This window comes from Calypte anna, chromosome 3 (assembly GCF_003957555.1).
Source record: "Calypte anna isolate BGI_N300 chromosome 3, bCalAnn1_v1.p, whole genome shotgun sequence".
NCBI lineage: Eukaryota > Metazoa > Chordata > Aves > Apodiformes > Trochilidae > Calypte > Calypte anna.
Genome location: NC_044246.1, coordinates 34,058,669 through 34,082,468, shown reverse-complemented (window position 1 = coordinate 34,082,468; position 23,800 = coordinate 34,058,669). Strand labels below are relative to the sequence as shown.

The 23,800-nt window shown below is 43.2% G+C and overlaps 1 protein-coding gene across 2 annotated transcripts in view; it reads right to left on the bottom strand.

Moving 5' to 3' along the window:
- IGF2R (insulin like growth factor 2 receptor) overlaps window positions 1–22,334 on the bottom strand; it is a 60,103-nt gene extending 37,769 nt beyond the window's left edge. The window contains exons 1-9 of one of the 2 annotated variants that reach the window (XM_030448672.1): window positions 22,111–22,334; window positions 14,124–14,257; window positions 8,577–8,701; window positions 6,917–7,015; window positions 6,380–6,509; window positions 5,144–5,264; window positions 3,185–3,299; window positions 1,485–1,647; window positions 1,147–1,327 (exon numbers count right to left, since the gene is read on the bottom strand). In XM_030448672.1, coding sequence (XP_030304532.1) covers window positions 1,147–1,327; window positions 1,485–1,647; window positions 3,185–3,299; window positions 5,144–5,264; window positions 6,380–6,509; window positions 6,917–7,015; window positions 8,577–8,701; window positions 14,124–14,257; window positions 22,111–22,253 — 1,211 coding nt within the window. In that variant the 5' untranslated portion in view covers window positions 22,254–22,334. The remainder of the gene's footprint in view (window positions 1–1,146; window positions 1,328–1,484; window positions 1,648–3,184; window positions 3,300–5,143; window positions 5,265–6,379; window positions 6,510–6,916; window positions 7,016–8,576; window positions 8,702–14,123; window positions 14,258–22,110) is intronic. The other variant, XM_030448673.1, reaches the window with a different exon arrangement.
- Between the last annotated feature and the right edge of the window lie 1,466 nt (window positions 22,335–23,800).

Below are 23,800 nucleotides of genomic sequence, written 5' to 3'. Positions count from 1 at the left end.
TTCTTCACATAACAGAAGCAACCCTTTTATTTAATAATGATTTCAAAGAGAAAAAAAATACTTGGTCACCATTAATACTGACATCTCTACTTGCAACAAAGGCTTGCATCTGCTGATTCTTCTGGTTACTTTTCACTAATTTGTATAAAGTTTAAAGGATGTTCTAAAGCTAGAAGAAAATAGAGGAATATCACACATCTGTGCTTTCAGTTAGAACAAACTATTTCTGTTGGAATAGACCTATAAAATCATCTAGTCCAACAAATTCAGGGCTTACCAAGTTAAAGCATGTTATTAAGGACATTGGCCAACAGGCTTGGGGCACTGACCACCTCTCTAGGAAGCCTGTTCAAGTGTCAGTGAAGAAAGGCTTCCTAACATCCCATCTAAACCTCTACTGGTGCAACTTTTAACCATTCTCATGCATTTTATCATTGAATACCAGGCAGAAGAGATCAGCACCTGATATCAGCACCTTCCTCTCCACTTTGCCTCCTCAGGAAACTTTAGAGAGCAATGAGGTCACCCCTCAGCCTCCTTTTCTCCAAAGGTGAAATATCTGTTCCTACCAGTTTATCTATTTTTGCAGTTGGAAGCAGTCACACTTCTTGCAACCTTGCTCCAACAAGTCACTTACAGACAGAATGGAAGACTGTTCCTAGGTGAATCATCTCTGCTTTGCAATCTCATGCAAACTGGTGTCTCAGTTTGCCACTTGGGAATCCTGAGGTTCTTAAAAAAACAAAACCCCTGGCCTTTAGTGGCCTTGGGTATAATTAATGCATGCTCTTTCAACAAACAGGTGCCCTCTTGTTGAGGACAGTTTTGAAAACATCCAATCCTGATGCCACTTTATATGCACAACACAGTAAAGACAAGAGGTGATACAGCACAGTCTCCAATTGTGACACCAAAGTTGATGAAGGCTTTGTCCTGCCTAGACAACAGCTTCTACCAACCTCATCTGGTCCTTCACTTGCTCATGCTATCCTGGTATACTGTTAATGTTCTTCTACACAAAGCTGAACATACGAAGCTGATATATTTTGTATAAAATATTGTTTAGGTGACAAATAAGGGTACCAATATAGGAAACAAAGATTAGTCATTGAGACAAGGTAACAGGCCTAAAGGGCATTTACACACCTTAGGGTTTGGTTTGCAAATCTTCCTGCCACTTTTCGCTGCTTAGTTGAAGGCTTCACTATGCAAGATGAAGTGTATCCTCCACTGTTCTCGCAGTTACCTGCAGTGGTTTTCCCACATACATTCAAGTAATAATTATACTCCCCTTTGTCATCTTTGGCTGAATATGGCGTGACAGAATCTGAATGAGTAAGAAAAAGTGTTCTAACACACAACAGAACAGATGTAAGAAAATATAAAAGTAAAAAATAGCCCAAAAAGCACACAATCTTCCTGACCCCAAACGTGGAACTGGAAAGCTGACCATTTACACTGCAAAAGTGAAATAGTGAGCTTACCTGGAAGCTGAGTAAGTGGTCTTAAATCAATGGAGATACCATGTTGCTCATTAGTCAGAAGACAGCTCCTGCTCTCCAGGTAATCCCTGTGACAGGCATACTCAGTAACCCACTCAATTTCATACCGGCAATTTGTTTTTGCTGTGAGTTTGGGACCTGCACTCTGATACAGAAGTGAACAGAATTTCAATCACAAGCACAGAGACTTACTTGAAATATAATCCTTACAGAAGAGCATCAAATTCATTTAAGGTTAGTAATTACTAACTTCACCTGTAAATTGCTTCACAGCTGCAAAGATTGTCTCCGGCCTCTCAAAAATAGGTGTTAAGTAAAACAGCTTTATTAATGATATGGAAAACTAGAAGTCTAAACAGAGGCAGAGTATCAGGCTTTAGCAGAATGCCAGCAGCAGTAACAACACATTAAAATGCACTTTTCCTTAACATGTTGGCAAAAAAAAGAGGTACATGAACCCAAATTGCTAAGCACAGCTTGGGTTGTGTTTGCCTCAGAGAAGTCCACAGAGAAGGAAGCAGAGATCACGTGTTCTTTGAAGGAAAACTAGCCTCTCAGACACTGATGTTTCAGCAACTTTGACTCCCTCAGTCCAAATCAAGAATGAAAGATGTCTGATAATCCTTTAGCCAACACCTTTGTCAGATGCCTCTTTCTGTAGCAAAATACTTTTGCACCTCTGGGAGAAGGGTTAGTCTTGTTTTTCCTCACATTAAAATGAAACATTTAGAAGCTCGTATTGTTTCATAAATCTCTTTCTACCCACTAAACCAACAGGGAGACACACAGGTAAAGTATCAGGTAAGTTACAGGCACAAGTAACATCAGCAATACTAATTATATGACACGTGTGTAGCTGTAGCAAGGTATTAGAAAGTGACAGTAGAGGGAGGTCTATGGCTTATTTCTGCAGTGATGAGGATGATGTATGGTACCTATCAAGCTCAGATGAGAGAAAAACGTATTTAACCAAAAGACAGCCAGACAACAGTTCCTCCTTCACTAACCTGCAACCAAAAGCATCATGGTATGAAACAGCAGAGCTTTAGCAATAGCTGACCTGGCCCAATTTAAGGAGTATGGGTAGCTGAGATTACCTGTCATCACATAACAGTGACCATCATCCTGAATCAAAGCTAGCCTAAAACTGTCCTGCAAAAACAGTTGCTGGTAATGCTACAGATTTTACTTCAAGGTTTGAATTCAGAAGCCTGTTTAGTATGACTGAATTTTTCCATGCAATGACACTTGCTAACTAATTTTTTCCCCTGAGGAAGGCCAGATTAATAATGAAACAAGTTACAGATAACAGCTGTTAGCATGCCAGGCATGAGTGATGATGGAAGAGCACCCATCAGCAAGCAGAACTCTGAGACTAGAATTAATGCTGTACTAAGTCTTTCCTAGAGGAAAGAGGAAAGCTTTCAACCCAGAAAAGGACAACCAAATTTACCAAAACATGAATGGACACACCCCTGGGATAATTTTATTCAAGTTATTGGGGTTTTTTATCTCTTATACTCTTCAAAAATCTGCTAGAATTTATTTAGATTCCTACACTCCTCACAAGCTGCAAACCAGCTTGGATTTCTGTTCCCTTCAGTCTTCAATAAAAATGGAAGATAATGCACATACAAGTTAAAGACCAACCATTTTAACACAAATTAAACCAGCAAAGTTACCTCTTCTCCCCTCTTTAATGGGCACACAAAAGTGATGGTCACTGCTGGGTTATGGCCTAGGCAGAAGTCTGGCTTTTCTTCACTACTGTATATTCTCTCATAACTCAATACAAGCCTAGAAACAAAAAACAGCAAACAAAAAATACAATTAAGACAATATGCACAGTACAGAAGGATATTTTAGAAAGAACTTCTGCCCTCTGCTAGATACCGAGGCAGAAAATATCAAAGCAGCTCTGCTCCTGAAACTTTTATGAAGGACTTCTTTAATTTCACAATTAACCAAAATCAATATTAAGACAGTTCCAGAAAATTAATACAGCATCCTCTTATACCCCAGTTAAACTACGCTCAATGCCTTGTAACTCAAGTTGTAGAGGAAACATGGCTTATATCTCAGCACTATAGCTTTGCTCTCAAACTGCTGGAGAGCAGATGCAATAAACACTTCTGCAACTTTTGGGAGTATTAACCACTCATGTTTTACCACATTTCTATACTTTACCACCTCAGTATGTATATTCTCCTTCCAGCCTGCCCCCAGAATTAAAAGCAAAACAAACTCATTAGCAAATTGACAGAAGCAAGGCAAGTGGGAGAAAGAGACAAGGCCAGAGTAGAAGAATGAAACATGGGGAGACAAATGGCAAGGTGACCTGGATAAAAATCAAGAAGATGAACACAACTTCCCACCAAAGCATTGCTGTTCTATACAGTCTAACAGCTTGAAGACAACAGCTTGCAGAAGGGTAGCAGCCTGGCTTCAGGTTAGCCACACCTCCAACTGGCCTCTGTATACCTTAAGGACACAGATACATGACCATCTTACTTTCTTCCCTGGACACCCTTACTCTGATTCAGTAGATACAATAAATTTCCTCAGGCAATGAAGAGCACTTCAATCCTACCAGGGAGAAGATAAAGCCTTCTTGACAGACACTTTATTTCAGCATACTTTAGGCTGAAGTATGCTTCAGCCTACTTTAGGCGCTTTAGTATGAGAACAAGCTTGTGCTTGCTCAGATGTGAACTCCTTTGGTACAGAACACCCCAGCCACATCTTTCATGATGAGAGAAAAGGCCCTGCAACAACTAATTAACAGCTTTGTTTGTAAACCAGAAGAAAAATGCCTTTGAAATAAACCTGCTGTCCACCTTGTTTATACTGTTTTCTCCAGCTTGCAGCTGAGTTAAGAAGACAACTGCAGAAGTCAACAGGGTACTACTGACCCTACAAGACAAGAAAAGCAGGCATAGATGACCTGAAGCTCAGAAAGATCAGCATGTTAAGTTCCCTGAGCTCCAGTGGGTGGGTTTAGGTGAGTTTTTGTTGATGGTGGTTTTGGTTTTTTGTTTCAGTTTCCTTTTTTTGTTTGCTTCTTTCAAGCTGCACTTCCAGCACAAAAGGGAAGAAACAGAATAGAGGCAGCATCAACAAAAGCTTCTCCTAGTCCCAACTGCCACCACCAGGAACAGTAAACTTTGCATTCCTTATCTGTTTTCTTCTATTAAGAGCTCATTAATGCAGAAATACAGAAGGGCAATATCCATCAACTTTTTAAGTACTCCTGGGCAGCAGAGTGAGCCAAATACAGTGCATAAACCCAGAGAGAGACAAGTGCATTTGCACTGTGTGCCCTCAGACAGAAGGCAGATGGGGACAAATATCATCCTTCTGCTTGTGGGCAGACAGCAGCAATCATCCCTCACTTACAAGAGTTTTGTAATTCTGTCAAAAGTAGTCTCTCACAATGGTGAAGACAGTTTATTATGGCACTACAATAAGATACCTAAAAAAGACTGTTCTGCCAATATTTGAAGACAATTTTTTCTACCAGTGCTTCACAATTGAAGTGGTATTGATGTTAAGTTCTAGAAGGCTTATCTGTACCAAGACTGCTTTTTCCAGCCCAGATGATTGAGAAGTGTTTGCAGAAGTATTCAACAAAAATTACATACCTATCTTTGTCAGGAAGTTTTAGCTGTTCCTGTGGATGGCCAATATCATACACCTGACCTTCATGTAACAAGCAAGCAGCACTTCCAGCAGGGCAGTTTCTGGTCTCTCCACTTGAACTTCCTGTTATAGAATATAGAAAATAGAATTATAGGACTCAGCTTCTAAGCCATGCTCTGCCTGAAATATCTTGGCATCTTCATCTGTGGGCTCACTTTGCAATCATTGCTTTACCCTCTTCTAAAAATAAGTTAAAAACAGGCTATATTAACCTGTGAAGCTGGAAAGACAAAACCTGAAGTGCTTGTGATATACAGGGGGAAGTTATTGCTGCCCTGGTTTTGGACAGCAAATTCATTCTTCCTGTCAAAGTAGCCACAGCTAGTTTCCAGTTGCTAGGGCCACTGCTGGAAGTGTAGGACATTAAGAACTTCTGTAAGTGTGCCAAGTATTTTCTTTTTTCCACAACACAAACATGATACCAAGTACTGGGTAACCCCTTCCCATAGAGGGTTTTTTCCCTCCTTTATTTCTTGTAAACCAACTTACTCAAAACTGTCAGCAAGGTTACAGACTGATGGGATTTTTAAAAGAGCAGACCTGCCACTAAAACCAGAAGTATCAAGCCTTGAAGAGGCACACAAAACATACAACTGCAGAGTAAAAACACAATGGAAGTATACAGCTAAACTAGCCTTTTCAGCAAGTCTCAAATAAGAGATTTTTCTGGTTTAATTCCTTACATATACAGCTCCCAGCCGACATGGAAGTGGTAGCTATGCACCATTAATTACCCAAGCACCTAAACAGTATTTTAGATGCATATCTCAGGACACTCACTTGGAAGCAAGCAACAGCCTGACGTGGAGCCCAAACTAGTAAATTTCGAGCATATGAAGTGATATGAAGCATCTTGGTCCTATCTTGCCACTCCTAGGCAAACAGGAGCAGCTATAAGATAAACTGAATTCTTCCATTAAGTTCAGTCTAAGTCAACTTTTCTAACAGCACCTGTCCATCCAGAAAGGGGCATATCTGTCTCTGAACACTTCCACAGCTAGACAGTAGGACTTGGCTTCACAGAAAGCAGATCATCAAATTATCAAAAGTAGCTTGAAATAACAGGGCAAGCTCCAAAATACTGATCTTTGGTGAGAGGACAATAACAGAGGCACTGAAAAAGAATCACACTACTATAAATTTATGCATTGACAGCTGACACAAGCACATGTTCACACCTAAGTCCCTGCAGATGTTTATGAACAAGGAATCATCATCGGAATCATCCACCAAGTAGTGTCCTGAAACTTGGATGAGAGGGTTCAAGTCATGTTTCTTCCAGTCTTCATCAAACACATAGCAGGGGACCTAGAACGACAACAAAAAATTACCTGCAATCCATGTTACATAAGCAGGGAAAAGTTATGAACAGCATATATAAAGCCAAATTAATAAAAGCAAAAGGTTTTAACTCGTAGAAACTCATATTCTTCATTTAGACATCCTGCCAAAAACAAGGCCTATGTCCAAAGTTAAGACTCTTCTGTTCTAGCTTTTGAAGATTTTTACTGTAGACAACTACCCAAATCACAAAAAAACTTGAAGAGTTGTTTAAAATTGTCAGTTCCACCCAATTCCAACAGATGCTTTATATACCTGTGAAAATGTTAAGTCTATGGATGTTGTTGGGATTTGTCTAAGGTGCCAGCAGGCGATAAGAATAAAATTCCCAGACACATGAAGAGTTACTTCTGCAGGGACAGTATATAGCTTACCTCTTTCACAGGTTTAAACAAATCTTTCTTGCAAGCCACAAAGGACCTCCACTCAAAATAGTGCACGCACTCTGTTGCAGTCACAAATTCAGGGGTACCCTATTTAAAAGGGAAAAAAAAATATTTGAAAAACATGTTTTATTTTATATCTGGAGGCAGCAAGAAGTTCATCCAAGAGATAAAGAAAAACAGAATATAGCATGTCACAGAGCAAGGGCATACAGTTCTTATTAACACTCGTTAACAGCAAGTTTATTACTTAGCAGTTTTCTTTGTTAGCTCAGGAAAATGAAAGGTGCCAAATCCTTCTCAGTCTGCATATGCACCATTTCTCAAATTAACACATGCCAGTTCTTACATGCAGTAATTGCATGACATCTTTTAGAAGAGCTCACTATGCCAATTGATACTGGCAGAAGCATCAGTCACATCTACTTACTAGAAAGGAAAAACACCAATGCAAATGTCTGTCAAACAGATGAACAGCAAGGCAACACATGGTTTACCAGTTCTCTGTCTTTTATCCTACAAAGAAGACTGAATAGCAAAATCTTCTGCTACACAGAAAGAAAACCTCTGATCTCAGACATTGATTTTTACAGACCTGTGTTACACAACATCCCTATCTGTTTCAAGATGGGGGTTCTACAACAGTTCAGGGCTGGATACTCAACTCTGCTTTAAGAAAGACAACAATCAGATTTTTGTCCCTTCATCACCTCAGCTAGAAGCACTTTAGCCTGTTTAAACTGATTCCCAGCCCATTTAACACTGCCATAAAAGTGTTAGAAACAAGTTGTGCCAGACACTATTACAAAATCCTTTTATTAGGTCACATGAGGGGCAGGTGTTAGAACTACTGTAAGTAGAAGTTTGAAGATCATTATGATCTGGTCTTACAACTGCAGTTGAGCAATAATGTTTAGTTTATAGTCATCTTCTGAAACAGAACATGAAGCATTTAAACCTCCACTGCACTGGCACTTTGTTTGAATTGGCTAGATTTACAAGAGGGGGTGTGCAACAAAATCATCAGTGCCAACAGCAGCATTCACAAATACTTCTCTCTGGTACACAAATACATAAATTGATCACAGTCTGTATAGAATACCAAATGGTGCTATCAGTGTAGTGTGTGCAGAAGCTATAAAACCAAAAGCATGTGGAGGTGAACTGCATGCACACATGCCCCTGGGAACATTTTGGGGAATTCCATCCACACTTCAAGCAGATTTCAATGACCAACTACTCTCCCAGAAGCCCAGCTGGACATGCAAGCACTGTTATTTCAACTAAGTGCAGACAAAACCTAACACTTATTGTTAGGTTACACTGACCCATAACAGAGGTCAGTTTTCTTCTACGCTGTTCTATTAAACAGCCATTCTAGATCCACAGCTTGGGCACAGCCAGCATTTACACAAACAGTGCTCATTGTTACAGCACCCTGTACACTCTGGACTCATTCTTCCCTATCACCCTATTAAAATACTACAGGGCATATCCTGTATAAACACTGAATTTGGTACTAAAACATGACTGGCTCTTTCATAAGCTATGAAGCTCAGTAACTAGTAGATCCATAAGTGCAGAAGTCTCCTTAAAAAGCAAGTTAGAAGCACTTGCCATTTCCACTGAAGAACAGATGAATTAAACTTACTAGCGTTTTCCCACACAGGAAGTTAATGTTGCTTTGAACTTGGTGTGGGGTGCCTTGCTGCAAGCAGTCACGTGTAGTGCGGAGTTCCATAAGAGACCCAGAAAGTTTTTGTGAGCCTAAGTCACCTAAGTTTAAAAAGGGGGGAAAAAAAGCAAAGAAAACAGGTTATCAGAAAACAGGACTTTTGCAGAAACTCAGACAAGCTCTGATTTCAAGTACAGAACACACCAGTCTACTGGAAGACAATCTCTGAACAAAGTACATATGAAAACCTTCCTTGTGGTTCCTGCAGTTTGGAAAAACAAGATTCAAGTTAAGATAGTGCTTGATCAAATCAAGTCCTCTACTTTCTCAAATGTTTTTTAGCAAACACTTTAACCTTAAGAAGCCCAACAACAGATGCCACTGCCCTAGGAACAAAAGACTCCATCAGGAAATTGTTACCACTTAGTTTCAAGTAACACAATCGCTCCTTTTTCCCCACTAGCTTCTATTAATCAACTTTTTAGCCTTTAAGCCATTTATACAAATAACACCAGCACAGCATGAGAGAAAGGCTATCATAGAATGGCTTGGGTTGGAAGGGACCATTAAAGGTCACCCAGTCCAATGCATTTCAACAAGCAGTGACACCTCCCACTAGACTAAATTGCTAAAAGCCCCATCCATCCTAGCCTTAAACACATCCAGGGAGGGAGCTCCTACCACCTCTCTGGGCAAACTGTCCATGTGTTAGCACCACCCTCACTGTAAAAAATTTCTCCTTTATATCTAGTCTAAATCTCTCCTCCTCTAGTTTACAGTCCTAATCCCTCATCCTACAGCAACAGGCCCTACCAAAAACCTTGGTCTCCACTCTTCTTATAATCCCCCTTTAGGTAATGAAAAGCCACAGTAAAGTCTCCCTAGATGCTTCTTCAGGCTTAATGACCCCAGCTCTTGATAGGTAAATCTTAATTCTGCAAAGAGTTTGGGTTGAACTATAGAGAAGGCTCTAAAATGCATGAATTGACCAACTTCCCCCTTTCTGTTTTTGTTGATGTCTACAAAGTAGAAAAAAAAGTAAGTAAAGTAAGTAAAAAGTAAGTAAAATCTGTACTCACTGCAGACAGCACTTCTGCACCTAGGCCAGATGTAGTTTCATCTTAGAAACACTCTTACTGGAACCTTGCTGAGCCTGTCATTTCTTCACACAAGGCAAGCAAAACTACACTATGACCACATAATACAGTCTTGAGATCAAGAGGAGCAGAAGTTAGAAAACTGGGCAGGAAGAACATACAAGAACCTCAACCAAAATTACAGTGATGGCAATATTCTGAAGAAACACTATTCCAGGCACCCATACCAACTGCCAGTGCTTCTCCTAATGATGGGCACTGTTTTCCATCTTTCCAAAAGGTTCCCCAGCACTATTTTTCCATCCAGTCCTGCAAAGGAACTGGGAAGAGATCTATTTATGACTGATGATCTCTGGTTGCATTGAACTGTAGCAGTGAGAAAGTGACTATAGCCACCAAAATTGATGGTGAAGTTGAAACAGTGACAGTCAGAACAGAAACTCAATGCTAACCCACACAGCATCCCTTCAGAAGCTCAGGGATCTTCTATACATGCTGCATATGGTCACGCTAACCGCACATTAGGAAGGCACATTAAGATGTTCATACCTAAGCAGCCTTTCACAGAGCTCCCTGTATAACCAGAGTATTACAGTATTACTGACCATTTAATAACCCTGCACCTTTGCAAGGCAGGGCAAGAGTGGAGATATGCCAGCCCAGAACAGTGCAGACCAGACCTGCATGTGCACAGGCTGAGAACCAGCAACAGAGGAAGACACCACCACTACTGCAGTTCCATTCCACCTGCCAGGCATCTAGAGGCTGTCAGTGGTTCCTGCCTGTTGTATTCCTTGACACTTTTGTTCTCAAGGTCTTCAGGTTTTAAGATTGCCAGCACTGATACTGACAAAGGTATTGTGCAGCCCTTTTTAAACCTACTTTGAAAGTAAGATTTCCACTTATTACATCACTACTTAAAGGATGCTGGCAAACCCTCCTCTTTTCTCTAGATTAGCAGAATGAAGACAAGACAACTTTCTGGTCAGAAGAGCTGTGCCTAGTAATATACATACATGATTTACAACATTATAAATATACATAGTTGTAAGCCCCAACATAGCAAAGAAGTTGTAGCAGCACCATCTGAGGACTTACCACAATGCTCTTTAAGCATTAGTTTACTCTGAACTCTCAGAATACACTACACTGCTCTCAGGTCATATGAACAGACTCCCATTTACTCAGTTAAAGCAATATTCAAGAAAAATCAAGTTAAGCCAGTACATCCTGTTTACTACAGGGCAATATGCATTCCCTCCTCCCCCCTGCACACTTAAAACTAGTCTGGGAACTTGCTAAAGGTTTTAGCAAGAATCTCTTCAGTGGCACATGGCTCCTCCCATCCCTGCTAAGCAAGCAGCCCCATGAGCCATGCCCTCACACCATCAGCTTCCCATAAGCTTCCTTCCAGAGCACCACTTCTGCAACCACCTTTCCTATAACATCAGTCTCTCTCTTCAGTGATCATTCATGTTTCTACCTGACTTTAAAGATTCATCCCTTCCATAAAGTAACACCAAAATTCAGGAAGTACAGCAGCTCACAAAAGTTAGCACCAGATACCTCATATTACACAGCTGTGCTAAATCAGTATCAACAGCATTGTCCACAACACCTTTTACTCATTGACTCAATCCACCTGTTCAGCTGTCTGCAAGAAGAAAGGCAATCATGGCAGACAACTCATAAGCTCTCCAGAAGAAGGGGGCATTTAGATGGCAGCTATAATTTCATGTCTAGCCCCTACACTACAGCTGGACAAAGTGCACATTTCACCACTCAAGTTAACAGTTACATTAGTAATTCCACTTCTAATTTTCACAACAGTTCAGCTAAATGGTTCACAAGTCTCTAGGTCACACAAAGTTAAGCACCACATCACTTCCATCATCAATGCCAACACCTTGTAAACTTGCAACATCAAGCAATGAAGCTGAAGTTTTTTTCCAGGAGAAGCCTTTGGGGTCTCAACACCTGCACCGCTACATCACACTGACAGTTAACATTAGCCACAAGGCTTCCCTTGGATACAGACTGCTCAGTCACAGAATATAGCCTTACCCTCTCTCACAGCTGGGATCAACAAACAGAACCGGTCCTACAGCTGTTACCTCCTGCATAGCTGATGTTTAAAACAAGACTATTGCTTGTAATGAAAGTATCTCTCTGAAAGAATGAAGAGATCTGACTCTGCCTATATTTGAAGAAATCTTACAACTTAGCAAAGTTTACTTGCTGGCAAACTGCCCACCTTCCCCCAAATCAGAGCTGTTCAGCTACACTCAAGCTCTGACACATGAGTAATCTCTTATAAACTGGATTGCTTGAAGATAGGTTTGTGGCTTCACTTCCAGGTCACTGGAACCCACACTGGGAGACTATACTGCTGAAATGCGAATTAAGGAGATTACTCTTTTCACACTAGGTGTGATATTTAGGGGTTTTTTTGACAAACAAGCAGTTTGATAAACCATTAGCATGATCTCAACTCAGAGTGATGTGCTGTAGTTCCAACGCAAGTAGAGGCAGTATGGTGCAGCATGGCAGGCATCACTAATAAGCCTCAGACTTACTGTGAACAAGAACAAAACTTAAGACAATTTAACTAATAAAACAAAGCAAAATTCAATGTCAATGCTAACTGCACTGCCTTAATTTCTTTATTTATGGCAGGTGGTTAAGAACATACCTTATTTTAACAGGTTTTGTGGCTTAACTCTCAAGAGTCTCTTGCAGCTCAGTGTCTGCAAGACCAAGTTACAACTCTAGCCAAATCCTCCTCCCTCCAGCAGTCTGGCAATCACATGCTCAAGGTTTGCATACAGCAGAATATTTGATACTGCTCATGGTCATCACCCAGCTCTGTTCTTCCTTCCTCTTTCCACAAGAAGCATGGAACAAAACCTACAAAAGCCTCTAGGTCTCATGTTTCCCTGGGGAAAATAGGCTTCCTCATTTGCCGCATTCCAGGCTCACTCAAAAAAAACACATTAAAACAGATGCTGCTTCCTTTTGTAATCCACAGACAACTGAAGCTTCAGCCTCATAGAATCTGAGACCTGCATCAGCAGGAAACAAAATTCCTGATGGAAATTTTAGGAATGAAACACATTCACAGCATCAAGTGGTCTACTGTGATGTCAGCTGTCATGCTTCTCAAAGCAGAGAATGCTACTCTATGCAATTGCAATTTTAATTCAGATACACCTAACCAGTCACCCCCAAAACCTCAGGAGCTTGGATATACTTTACTACATAAAAAACATGCAGCCATGAACTGAGATACACTCTTATTCATGCACCAAATTATTTACTGAGCCTGGGTCACAACACTAGTAGTTCATTTAAACAGCACTGATGGATCACAGCCTGAAACCAAAGTATTTCTGTAGTTAATGGAGAGAAGCTGGGAGAACAGAGGTTAACTAGCTGCTGTGCATCTGCATACAGGTGAGAATCATCTTCCTCATCACCATATTCCAGCAGTTCAAATTCAGACAGTTCTACTGAAGAATCATAGCCTCTCATAAGATATATCTGCCAATGGAAAGCAAGATTGGCAAGCATGTTAGATTCAGACTTCAAATCTGCAGGATTAAAGTAGTATGAAGTGACATTACTCTTCAGAAAGCTATTGCTCTATCCTATTACAAGGGAACAATCAACTACCAGACAACACAGTCATCAGTATTCATGCTGTTTCATCAGCTGAAGCACAGAAACAACCTCAAACACAACAAGCATCCATGAAAATAATCACACAAACACTGTTCAGAGCACAAGCTGCTTCTAATTGATGAAACTATGGGCAAGCATCTGTTCAGGAATATGTTAGTTCCACATTTAAATCAACATGCGGAGAAGCCCACTGCTCCTCAGAATACCAAGGACATCTATGAACTACTGAAGCAGCCATCGTATTTGACAAGTGTAACTGAAAACAGAGGGCTGCATGTAATCAACTTCCTTTCCTTGTGACAGCCCAGAAGCTTAGCAGTACTCCAAGACTGCATTACAGAGAATAACTTGACTCTAAACAAGGAGCTGATGAAGCATCAGGCCATGTCAAAAAGTTGGAGCTAGCACTCAAGCTTTATCCTGTGTTCAGCATCAAGCTTCAAACAAGGCTGTGCACAGTGCCTATCTTGCCACAGGTAGATGCACTTATTTCTAATTGAGACAGCCTTGCACAGCTTCACACACACAGAGTACAATGAACTACACCATAAGTTTGTCCTGTGAAGTGAGTGCCTACAATCAGCTCATGTTTTTCCAGATCTCCCCAGTAATATTCAACAGAATTAAGTTTCACACTTAAAGAAAAAAAAAATCTCTGCTAACCTGTCAAAGTTTGCAAAAGCTATAAGACCATCCATTGACATGGCTCTGAATTACTTATGAGAAAGGACACTTGTGTACTTACCTACTGACATATAGGTCTTCTTATTGATGTCATATGCACAGACCGCACTTGATTTTCCACACTCTTCAATAGCAGAACATAAGTTTATTTTATAAAGCACATGTTTGTCTGCATCAATTGCTTCCCATGTGTAACTGAAAAGAAAAAAAAAACCATCAGTTGGTATTCATAAGGTCTGCACTGCCATCCTCTAGACCGCAGTCACTGAAATAAATGTCATAAAGCTAAGAGCACCACTAACTCAAGTTTCATATTTGTGTTCTATATCCAGAAATACCACAAATAATTGTTACTGTCATGATCAAGAAGCAAACAGATTTAATCACTTGAGGATTATATATTGGTCCAGCTTCCCCTTTCTTGAACACCCCACTGGCCTCCAGTCTCTATGAAGGCACTTGGACTAGGTGTATCACAGGTGATGAACCTTTTTCCTTGAGAGCCTGATAAACTTCTCAACTATCTTTGGCAGGCTGCACACTACTGCAATTTACCTATACTCAAGAACAGTGGCAGAAGTGCTAAGTGGAACAAAATAGCCAGCCACAACCTGCGCACTAGAAGCATAGCCACCTATCTTCAGAGTCAAAATTGGGGTTGAGATTCTCACAGCACTTGTACTGGAAGATGCTAATAATGTTTATTAGGGCCCAGCTGCACCTTCACACATTTTATAGATACATACATACATAAATACTGAAAGGACAGCTTCTGAAGGGTGATGTCAGAAGCTAGAATGCAAGCAGAGCTATCTGCAAGACTCAGTGAAAGTTCTCACTAGCTAACTACAGCCATATCAGAAAGTCAGTTGTCTAAAAACTCATAAGGGAATATTAAGATATGGTTAAATACAATGGGGAATAAATCAGAGTAACAGAAGAAAAAAAATTAAATGCAGTGTAGTTCAGACAGTAGTTCAGTCCTTGCCTGTAGAGCAAGGACTCATTTCCCTCCCAGCTAGCACTAAGGTCACAATGAGATGTGGTCAGCTGCATGACACAGCACAACCCAGTTTCAAGGCAGGCCCAGGTCAGCTAGTTTGGAGTCAGGAGCTCTTTAGACAGCCTGACTCATGAGCACAGTGCTGTGACCAAGCTCTGTTAAAGAGGCACCATTCAGTAAACATCTGCTGTCAGCTTGGCTCAGCTTTTCCTCTGGACAGTATTGATTTTTGCAACAGAAGAGATTCCCCAGCTTCTCTTCAATCTCAAGTGGACACTTTAGTAGGATTTAATACAGAGTCATCACAACAGAAAACTGAGGACAGCACAGTGACTTACCTGGTAATCCCATTCTTTAAAACTCACATAGATTTTAATGCATCTATCTGACCCAAAGAAGTATTTGTCTTAATCTACAGATTAGTACCAAATCCAGAGAGGGAGCTCAGTTCTCCCACTCAGCCATCAAAAAATCAGAAGTTGAGCAGAGGCTTCATCCATAAAGCTTGTCTGCCTTAATCTCTAGCTCACAGGTGTTACACCATTTGACATTATCATACCCCAAATTCCCCCAGGAGGAAAATCCATCATTGTTCTACTCTGAAGCCCAGGCCCAGGCATTTGATGAGGAAGGGGCAACAGCAGTTCAGCTACTTCACTTTAGGTTTTGAATTCTCCAAGAACTCTCAAATCCAGTGTAACCCATCTCTAATCAAGATACCATATACTTTTCTATTTAATTACTGGCTACAAGGTTCTTGGCTTCCCTATGCTACAGCAGACATATTAATTTGAGTCTGCCAATGGCTGGAACAAGTTAGGGACAACTACAAGAATTCTCTCTGTGAACCGAAAAAAAAAAAATCTTTTATGTTCCTAATTATATAGGAACATAAAGGCTCAAATATAATAATATAAGGCTGAAGGAATAACTTACCAGGTACCAAGTCCTACCCAAAACACCAATAAAATTACTTTTCTATCAGATTTGAGGACTGTATCCTGATCTCAGACAAACACTTTCCATTATTCTTTCCTCCTATGCAGGCAGAGCTAACATTTTACAATCTTACTGATTAGTTCTCCGAGCCAGTTTCTTGCATTTCTGAAGAGAATAAGGACAGTCAAAAACAATCAAAGTTTGAGAATGGAAGAAAGCTTGACAATACACACAAAGAGTTAAAAACCTGGTTATACCTTCAAGGGCTCTGAAAACAGCAAGAGATACAACCAAAGCTACTTTCACCTCCAGGAGAAAATGCAAATCAAAACATAATTTCTTCACAATAAAGCCACAGAAAGTTAGCATTTCACTGAAAATTTCCCAAGGGCTCTGGTAGTCTTCTTTGACTGGTTTTGCAAGATGACAAAAAGATAACTTTGATCAACCTAGAGCATTATCAATGTCAGGTTTGTTGGGGTTTTTTAGACAACTTGCAAGTTAAAATCTATAACCAGAATGAGAAACTAAGTCCTTCACACAGCAGAATTATCACTTTATGAGAGACTAAGGGCTTTGCTTTCCTAGTTCCAGGTTATGAAACAGAGGAAATTAACATCTTCAAATCAGTTCAGCCACATGCCAGAAACAACAGAGAAACAAGATGAGCAGCATAGAGAACAGAAGCAAAGCAGTCACTCAAGCCAGCCCTCCACCCTTTCACAGGCCCCTGGACTGGGAATACTGAGCAGTCCTTCAAAATATTCCACAGAAAGGAAATAAGAAATCCCACATTTAATCATGCTCCAAACCACACCTTCAGTGGCAACCAAAAAAGAAAATGCCATTTCAGAGGAGTATTACTTTCAAGGAAGCTATAGAGATTGATTTTTTTTTTCCCCAAGAGTGTGGGAGGAGCATGGCAGGATTTATTCATGAGGAGCAATAGCAGGCTGGATGTAAAGCCTGAGCAGCTGTTCTCAGAGAGATGCAAAATATATTTTCACAGTAAAAACAAGAATTTTCTTCCACGAGTAAGAATCCAGCATTAAGTGCGTGCCTGGGAATAGATTCAAGTTGCATGTACCCTTCAATAAGATACAAACTGACCTCTTCTCTGCATCCCCTAATGGAAACAATTTCTTGGCAATCACATTGCCCATCCTGACCATGGCTAAAACACACGGACCAGCTTCCTCCAGCTGCTCAGTAATCACCTCCATCAGTGGCAATGCCTCATGCAGTCACATCCTGACCAGGTTCAAGTTAACTTGTTTGAAAGGCTTAAGCTATCTTAGATTCAATCCAGTTGAACTAGTTTAAGGAGCTGTTATATCAACCACTTTAAAAAGCAACAGCCTTGGTCATGGGGGTGGGGTGTGAGGTGTGATGCACTGCTGCCCAGGGGGCTCAGTACAGCTGCAACCTTGCAGATGGTCCCATTCAAGCAGCTATTTCTGGTGTAGTTCAAGATCTGGGCTTAAACATGGCATTTGCCGTGATCAAAACTGTAACGCTTATTTTGGCTGAAATCACAATGTGATGCCTGTTTCCAGAAAAAAACAGCCATGGACTATGCCACAGTTAGAGGCCTGAAACATACACACACACACACACACACACTCACTGTCAACCCCTCAGGTCAGGCTCTCCTCCTCTCCTCTCCCCTCCTCCTCCCCTGAATGTTACTGTCCCTATTGCCTGGCACAAGATGGGCCTAGGAACTGCCCTCTCTCAAAATTAACTCGGCAAAAACAACAGGTGCCTGTGCATGTGCACTGAGAGGGGACAGGGCCTGGCAAGTCCCCAGTCTGGCTCATGCAGGTGGCTTCTGGCCATGCATCAGCAGCAGGGAGGCAGGGAGGGGAGGAGGGAGGATCCCATGCTGGAGGCAGTGCCAGGCCAGGCCACTGTTGTAAGCAGTTGTGCAAGCAAGGTCTAAACGAGTTATTGGGAATAACCTTGCCTGCAGGTGAGCCTTTCCAGCTACCTAGCTTTGCTTTTAAGACATTGAAGCAATGGCATGAGAAAGAAAATTAAAGTGCTTTTCAGCAAGTTGCAAGATCAAGAGAGCTCTGCACTTTATTGAAAAGCAAAGAAGCAGCTCGTGGAAAAAAAAATAACAGGAGAGAAAAAAGGAAGCCTGGTTTACTTTGCAAAGCAGTAGGTCAGACACTGAAGTCAGACAAGATGCAGATGGCTACTGGCTACCGCAGCATGTGTGTGCCCACATCAGAGCCACTCTGAGGTGTGAGCACCACTGAACCACTACAAATGCAAGAGAGCAACAGAAGGACTGTTGCTACCATGCCCATAACCGGATTTGAGGCTTCGGTTCTCAAACTCTTACCCATGGGATGACTGCTAGGAAGAAGAGGTCACCCTGCTCCAAACAGCTGTAAACCCAAGTTCACTCCCTGGGGAACACACTATGTGAATCATTTTATTGAAGGGTTTTTACACCTACAGCCCAGCACAGAGAGAAGGCAAACTGTAACTATGGAGTTGAAAATGGATCTGTGTGCAATTGTGCATCCACACAATTTTGTGCTCAGGAGCTCCACAGCCAGAGGAATACTGCTAGGAATAAACTAGTATCTGAACCGATTTTATGAACAGGTTCAACAAGCATAGTAACAGGTAGAAAAGATCATTAACAGTTTGGTAGATGACCACTTCAAATTCGAAACTACCACCTCAGATCCACCACTTGCCAGAGTATCCACTATCAAATGTGGCTAACATTTTAGCACAAATAGGTATGGTAAAGAAACTTCTATTTAAAGCAAATTCTCCTTACAAAAAATGGAAGCTTGAATGGCACATGGTACAGAGATATCACTGTGCTTTAGGAGCTTTTTAAAGCATCCCTACTCATGGTTAGCTCTGCTCTTGCTTACCTGCCACCTTTTTCCAACCATCATGCACACTGTGCCTACAGGAAAGCTTTCTTGCACACACATCATGCATAGTAGCCTTACTGTTGCACCTTAAGCTGTCCAGCTTTCTCCAAAAATCATTCATTCTTTTGTGCTACACTCTGAACCTCATCTGCTACATTTTCTAGAAAAGAAAAGGGATAGCAATTTGAAGTTCAAGTATGCAAAAGTTATAGGAAGCTCATGTGCTAAAAAAATCACATTCAAGCCATTATAAGGGAACCTTCCCAGGCTCTGAAGCAAACGTGCACATATGCAAATAAATCCAATAATGAGTTATTTGTGACCTCTTCCACTTAAATAAGCCAAAGCACTTAAGAGAGCTGAGCAAGTTCACCTAGAAGTCACCTCTTTGTACTCAGCACATACTTCTTCACCAAGCCTAAGGTGAACGTTAAACCCAGGGTTTCCAGCAGCATGCAAGAGCTCAGCTGTGGTTTCACAATGGCTGAAAAGACAAGGTTTGAGTAAATAGAACTGCACCCCTCCTGTAAACCATACAAGTTGCATTATTAAAAACTACGACGTTAAACATAAAGACTTACAACCCCAACATGGGAAAATCTACATAATGGCAACCCTGTGAACTTCAGCAGTTTAAGGAGTTTCCCTCCCACTTACAAGCCTAAAAATTATAGAAGTTATGCACCAATTTTATCCTTGGACAGGAGACAAAAACATTACCTGTTATCAAATCATCTCTCATCCAGGGTATCAGACAAAACAGCACGCAAGAGGAGGCAGTTTGTATTTGCCACTCTATCAACACACACAAAACATTTCCTGCAATTTTTTTAGAGAGGAAGGAAAGTTTTACAGCATTTTCCCCAATGTTACATGGAAGGTGAACCAAATTGTCAAGTTTGGGAATTTTTGTTTTGTTTTTTTCTTTTTTGAGCTAGATAGATTTGAAGTGCAGCTCACAAAATAAACTCTTACTCCAGAGTTTGTTTCTCCTGTGTTGTCACATGAAAGATGCAAGGAGAAGAAGCAAAAACAGGGGAAGAGACCAAACTGAGTAACTTCTTAAATGCAACCAAAGTCACATAACAGCACAGTCAGCTGTTGGAACACACAAGAACCAAGGAGAAAGCATGATGAAACCAATCACTACAAGCCATGACATTTGACAAAGTTTCAGAGAATGAAAGCCTTTCCTTTCTCCACACTGTCCAAACATACCAGGCCAGTAAGGCTACACAAAACAAGCAACAAAAACCACTGATTCAGAGTTTAAGTAGCCTCATGCCACAGTTCTTACGCAAAGCGGTTTTGACACCTTTCCTTCTCCCTGCAAGAGAGCTTTCCTAACCTGGCTATCACTCTACTTATATTTAAAGGCAAGTCACTGCCTTTAAACATTTTTTTTTCCTTGAGCACCTTTTGATAATCACACACCAGACACAGAGGCTACTGCAGCTTCACCACCCCTCTCATATTACACAAAAGTCAGGACACTGTCTTCTTAACAGTTGTAAAACAAATCAAAACCTTGTCTTAAGGCAGTGCAAAACTAGGATGATCAGGGACTTATCCTGCACACCCATATTTTATTTTTTGGCTGAGACATCAGTCAGTATCAGTGCATGACAGAACTGCATCATCACTCACTTGGCAGTTTTTCTGCAGATGACACTTCACGATTGATATCCATGAGGTCTTCCCATGTGTCACTCAAAGTTCTTGGGGTTTTTTCCTTTACCAGTTCTACATTACTTGGCATAAGTCCTCCAAAGCAGTTCTTCCCACCATGACACAAAAGCAAGCACATGTGTTTGAAGCAGTCCATCTTAAAAGGAGAGCTGCCAATTTTGCTTTCTGTTCACAGTTTATTTTTCGTATGTCAGTACCAAAAAGAAACTGGCTTAAATACTTCAAATAATAAAAAAAAAACTGCATGTCTCTCAATGGCACTCCCAAATATTGCATTAGTCAGACGTGTAACAAATGCAAGACAGACACTGATAGGACTTAATGCTTGAGAATCACGTAATTTTCAGGTAGCTTGTTGTTTGGTTTTAAAAAAAAAAAAATCATTAGAGTCAAGGAGTTAAATTCCCTCCAGAGGCCACAAGATAGTTTCTCATTTCTGTCTCAATTCTACAATCAGGGTGGTCATTAGATAAAACCATTTCTTGCCACCCTCATGAGTTGATCTTGTAAGCAAACCTGCTTTTTCCCTTTTTCATCATTTATCACACTGCAGACTGCACCAGGAGTCTATTCCCTCCAGTGACCCAACTCCTACCCTCAATGGTACATTCCCTGAGTTACGCTGGCACCCAGCCAGCACTGCTGGTTGAGATAATGTTCTCCTGCAAGCATGTGCTAGCTACATAATGAAGAAACGAAGACCAGCAAAATAGTGTTACCAAACTAAACTCACAGCTGAATTCAGAGTAGGAACGTGCCAAAACATGAAGAACAGTGCCATTTCCACACAGCCGTTCTCATTTCTCAAAGCTTTCTTAACTCAAATGTAGATAACTTAACAGAATCTGGCAATATCTTTACTGAAAAAAAAATGAAAAAAAAAGACTATCGAGTGACACCCCTCCCAAACCACTTGGGTTTTTTTCAAGCCAGAAGGGATACAGTGACACAAACCGCAGCCCTGACCAGAGGCGACCTGCACAGAGCAGATCTCTCTCTCCCCGTCCCTCTCCTCCTCACCTGCGGACCTCCTCTATCTGCAGAGCCGCACCATGAGGTTCCAGGGCCCGCCCCAGGCCACGGACCGGCCGGCACCCCTCGGACCCGGCTCTGGGGCGGCTGACGCAGCTCCTCCGAACCCCCTGCACCGCGGACCCCCGGCCCGCTCGTCTGCCGGGGAACACCTGCACGCCCAGCCGCACCCGGCGCTTCCCTCAGCGACCCCCGGCCTGACTCCCCTAGGGACGAGCGACCAGAAGGCGGGCTCGGGCCGCCCCGGGGCCGGAACCCGCCCGGTTGAGCCCCGGGTTGAGCCCCGGTGCTTCCCGCTCGTTCACAAGCGGCCCCGAGAAGGCAGGCGCGAGTGTCGGCACCGGGAGACACACACACACACCCCCGCCTCTCGCCCCGCACCCCGCCAGCTACAGCCCCTCTCGAAGGGAGGGAAGGCAGCCCTCCAGCCGACCCGCGTTCGGCCGGGCCGGGCCGGGCCGTGAGTCCCCCCCTCTGCCCACCTGCATAGGTCCCGGTAGGCGTCGCTGAGGGCCGCGGCGGCCCCGCCACCCCCCTGCGGTCCGAGGGGCAGCGACAAGAGGATGAGGATGAGCGGGGCGGGCGCGGCGCGAAGCCGGGGGGCGCTTGCCGCCGGGAATGCCATGGGCTGGGGCCGGGCCGAGCCGGGCCGGGCGGACACGGATACCTCGGGACGTCAGGCGGCGCCGGAGACCAGCGGCGCGTCATGTGACCTACCCCGCCCCCCTCCGCGTTTCCCACTGTCATGTGACCGCCGTCACGTGGGGGCGCGGCGCTCCCATGCCGCGCCCATTCCCCTGCCGCGGGGTGGGTGGGGCCTCACGATCCCCATCCCGATCCCCATCCCGGTCCCGATCCTGGTCCCGATTCCTACCCCTACCCCCTCCTCCTTTCCTCTCCCAAATTCCCGGCGCCGCACGTGCGGAGCGCGCCCGCCGACCGCCTGCCGCGCTCCCGCGCACCCCCACCTGCACCCCACGCACATTTCCCATACACACACACACACCGAGCAGCCCGCGGGGATGCGCGCACGGGTGGCTCTTAGGCGACCTCCCCACAGCGGTACCGCCCGGCCCGTCAGTCAGCCTGTCAGTCGGTCAGCCTATCAGTCAGACAGCCCGTCAGTCGGTCAGCCTGTCAGTCAGCCTGTCAGTCGGTCAGACTGTCAGTCATTTAGCCTATCCGTCGGACAGCCCGTCAGTCGGTCAGCCCGTTAGCTGGGCAGTCAGCCCATCAGTCAGCCAGTCAGCCAGTCAACCCATCGGTCAGCCAGTCAGTCAGTCAGCCAGCCTGTCAGTCATCTTGTCAGTCAGTCAGTCTGTCAGACGGTAAGTCCATCAGTCAGTTGGTCAGTCTGTCAGTCATTCAGCCCATCAGTCGGTCAGCCCTTCGGCTGGTCAGTCAGTCCAGCCATCAATCAGTCAGTCAACCTGTCAGTCAGCCAGTTCACCTGTCAGTCATGCTGTCAGTCACACTGTCAGTTTGCCCGTCAGTCAGTCTCTCTACCCATCAGTTGCTAAGCCCATCAATCAGCCTTATCAGTCAGTACAGCAGTCAGTCCATCTGCCAGTCAATCAGTCCATCCATCCATCCATCTGCCAATCTGTCAGTCAGTCAATAGGGTCCTTGGGACTGCCTAACAACCACCAGCTCCCAGTTGTAGGCCCCGCTGCCTCCAGACCCAAAACGGGCAGCCCAGGGTGTACCCTCTGCTGCACCCCAGGGTGTGCTGGGGGGGCTCCTGTGGCAGAGGCAGCCCCAGGGATGGGTCACCCCTCATCTGCAGCGGGGAGAGGCAGACTGATTGCTCTGTGGGGTGCTGGCAGGAGGCACTTGGGCTCTGGCTGGCTACTGGGTGGGTTTAGGTGCGTGGAGGTCCACCCTGTGAAATGTGCTCTGAGTGGCGGAGTGACCGGGGACACCGTTTGGGAAAAGCTAAATGGAGTTTTAATGGATAAATGGGAAAAGCTAAATGGAGCTTTTGGGAAAAGCTAAATGGAGTTTTAATTTACAGAAACCTACTTGGGATGGAGGCTGAGGAGGCGATAGCAGCAGCGTGGTTGGTTGAATCTACTGCGATTGCCGCTACAGAATGGAAGCCTCCTGACACGGTGGCAGCAGGAGGAGGGGAGCCTTGCACAAGCCTGCAGCCTTGTCAGAGGGAAGTGGAAG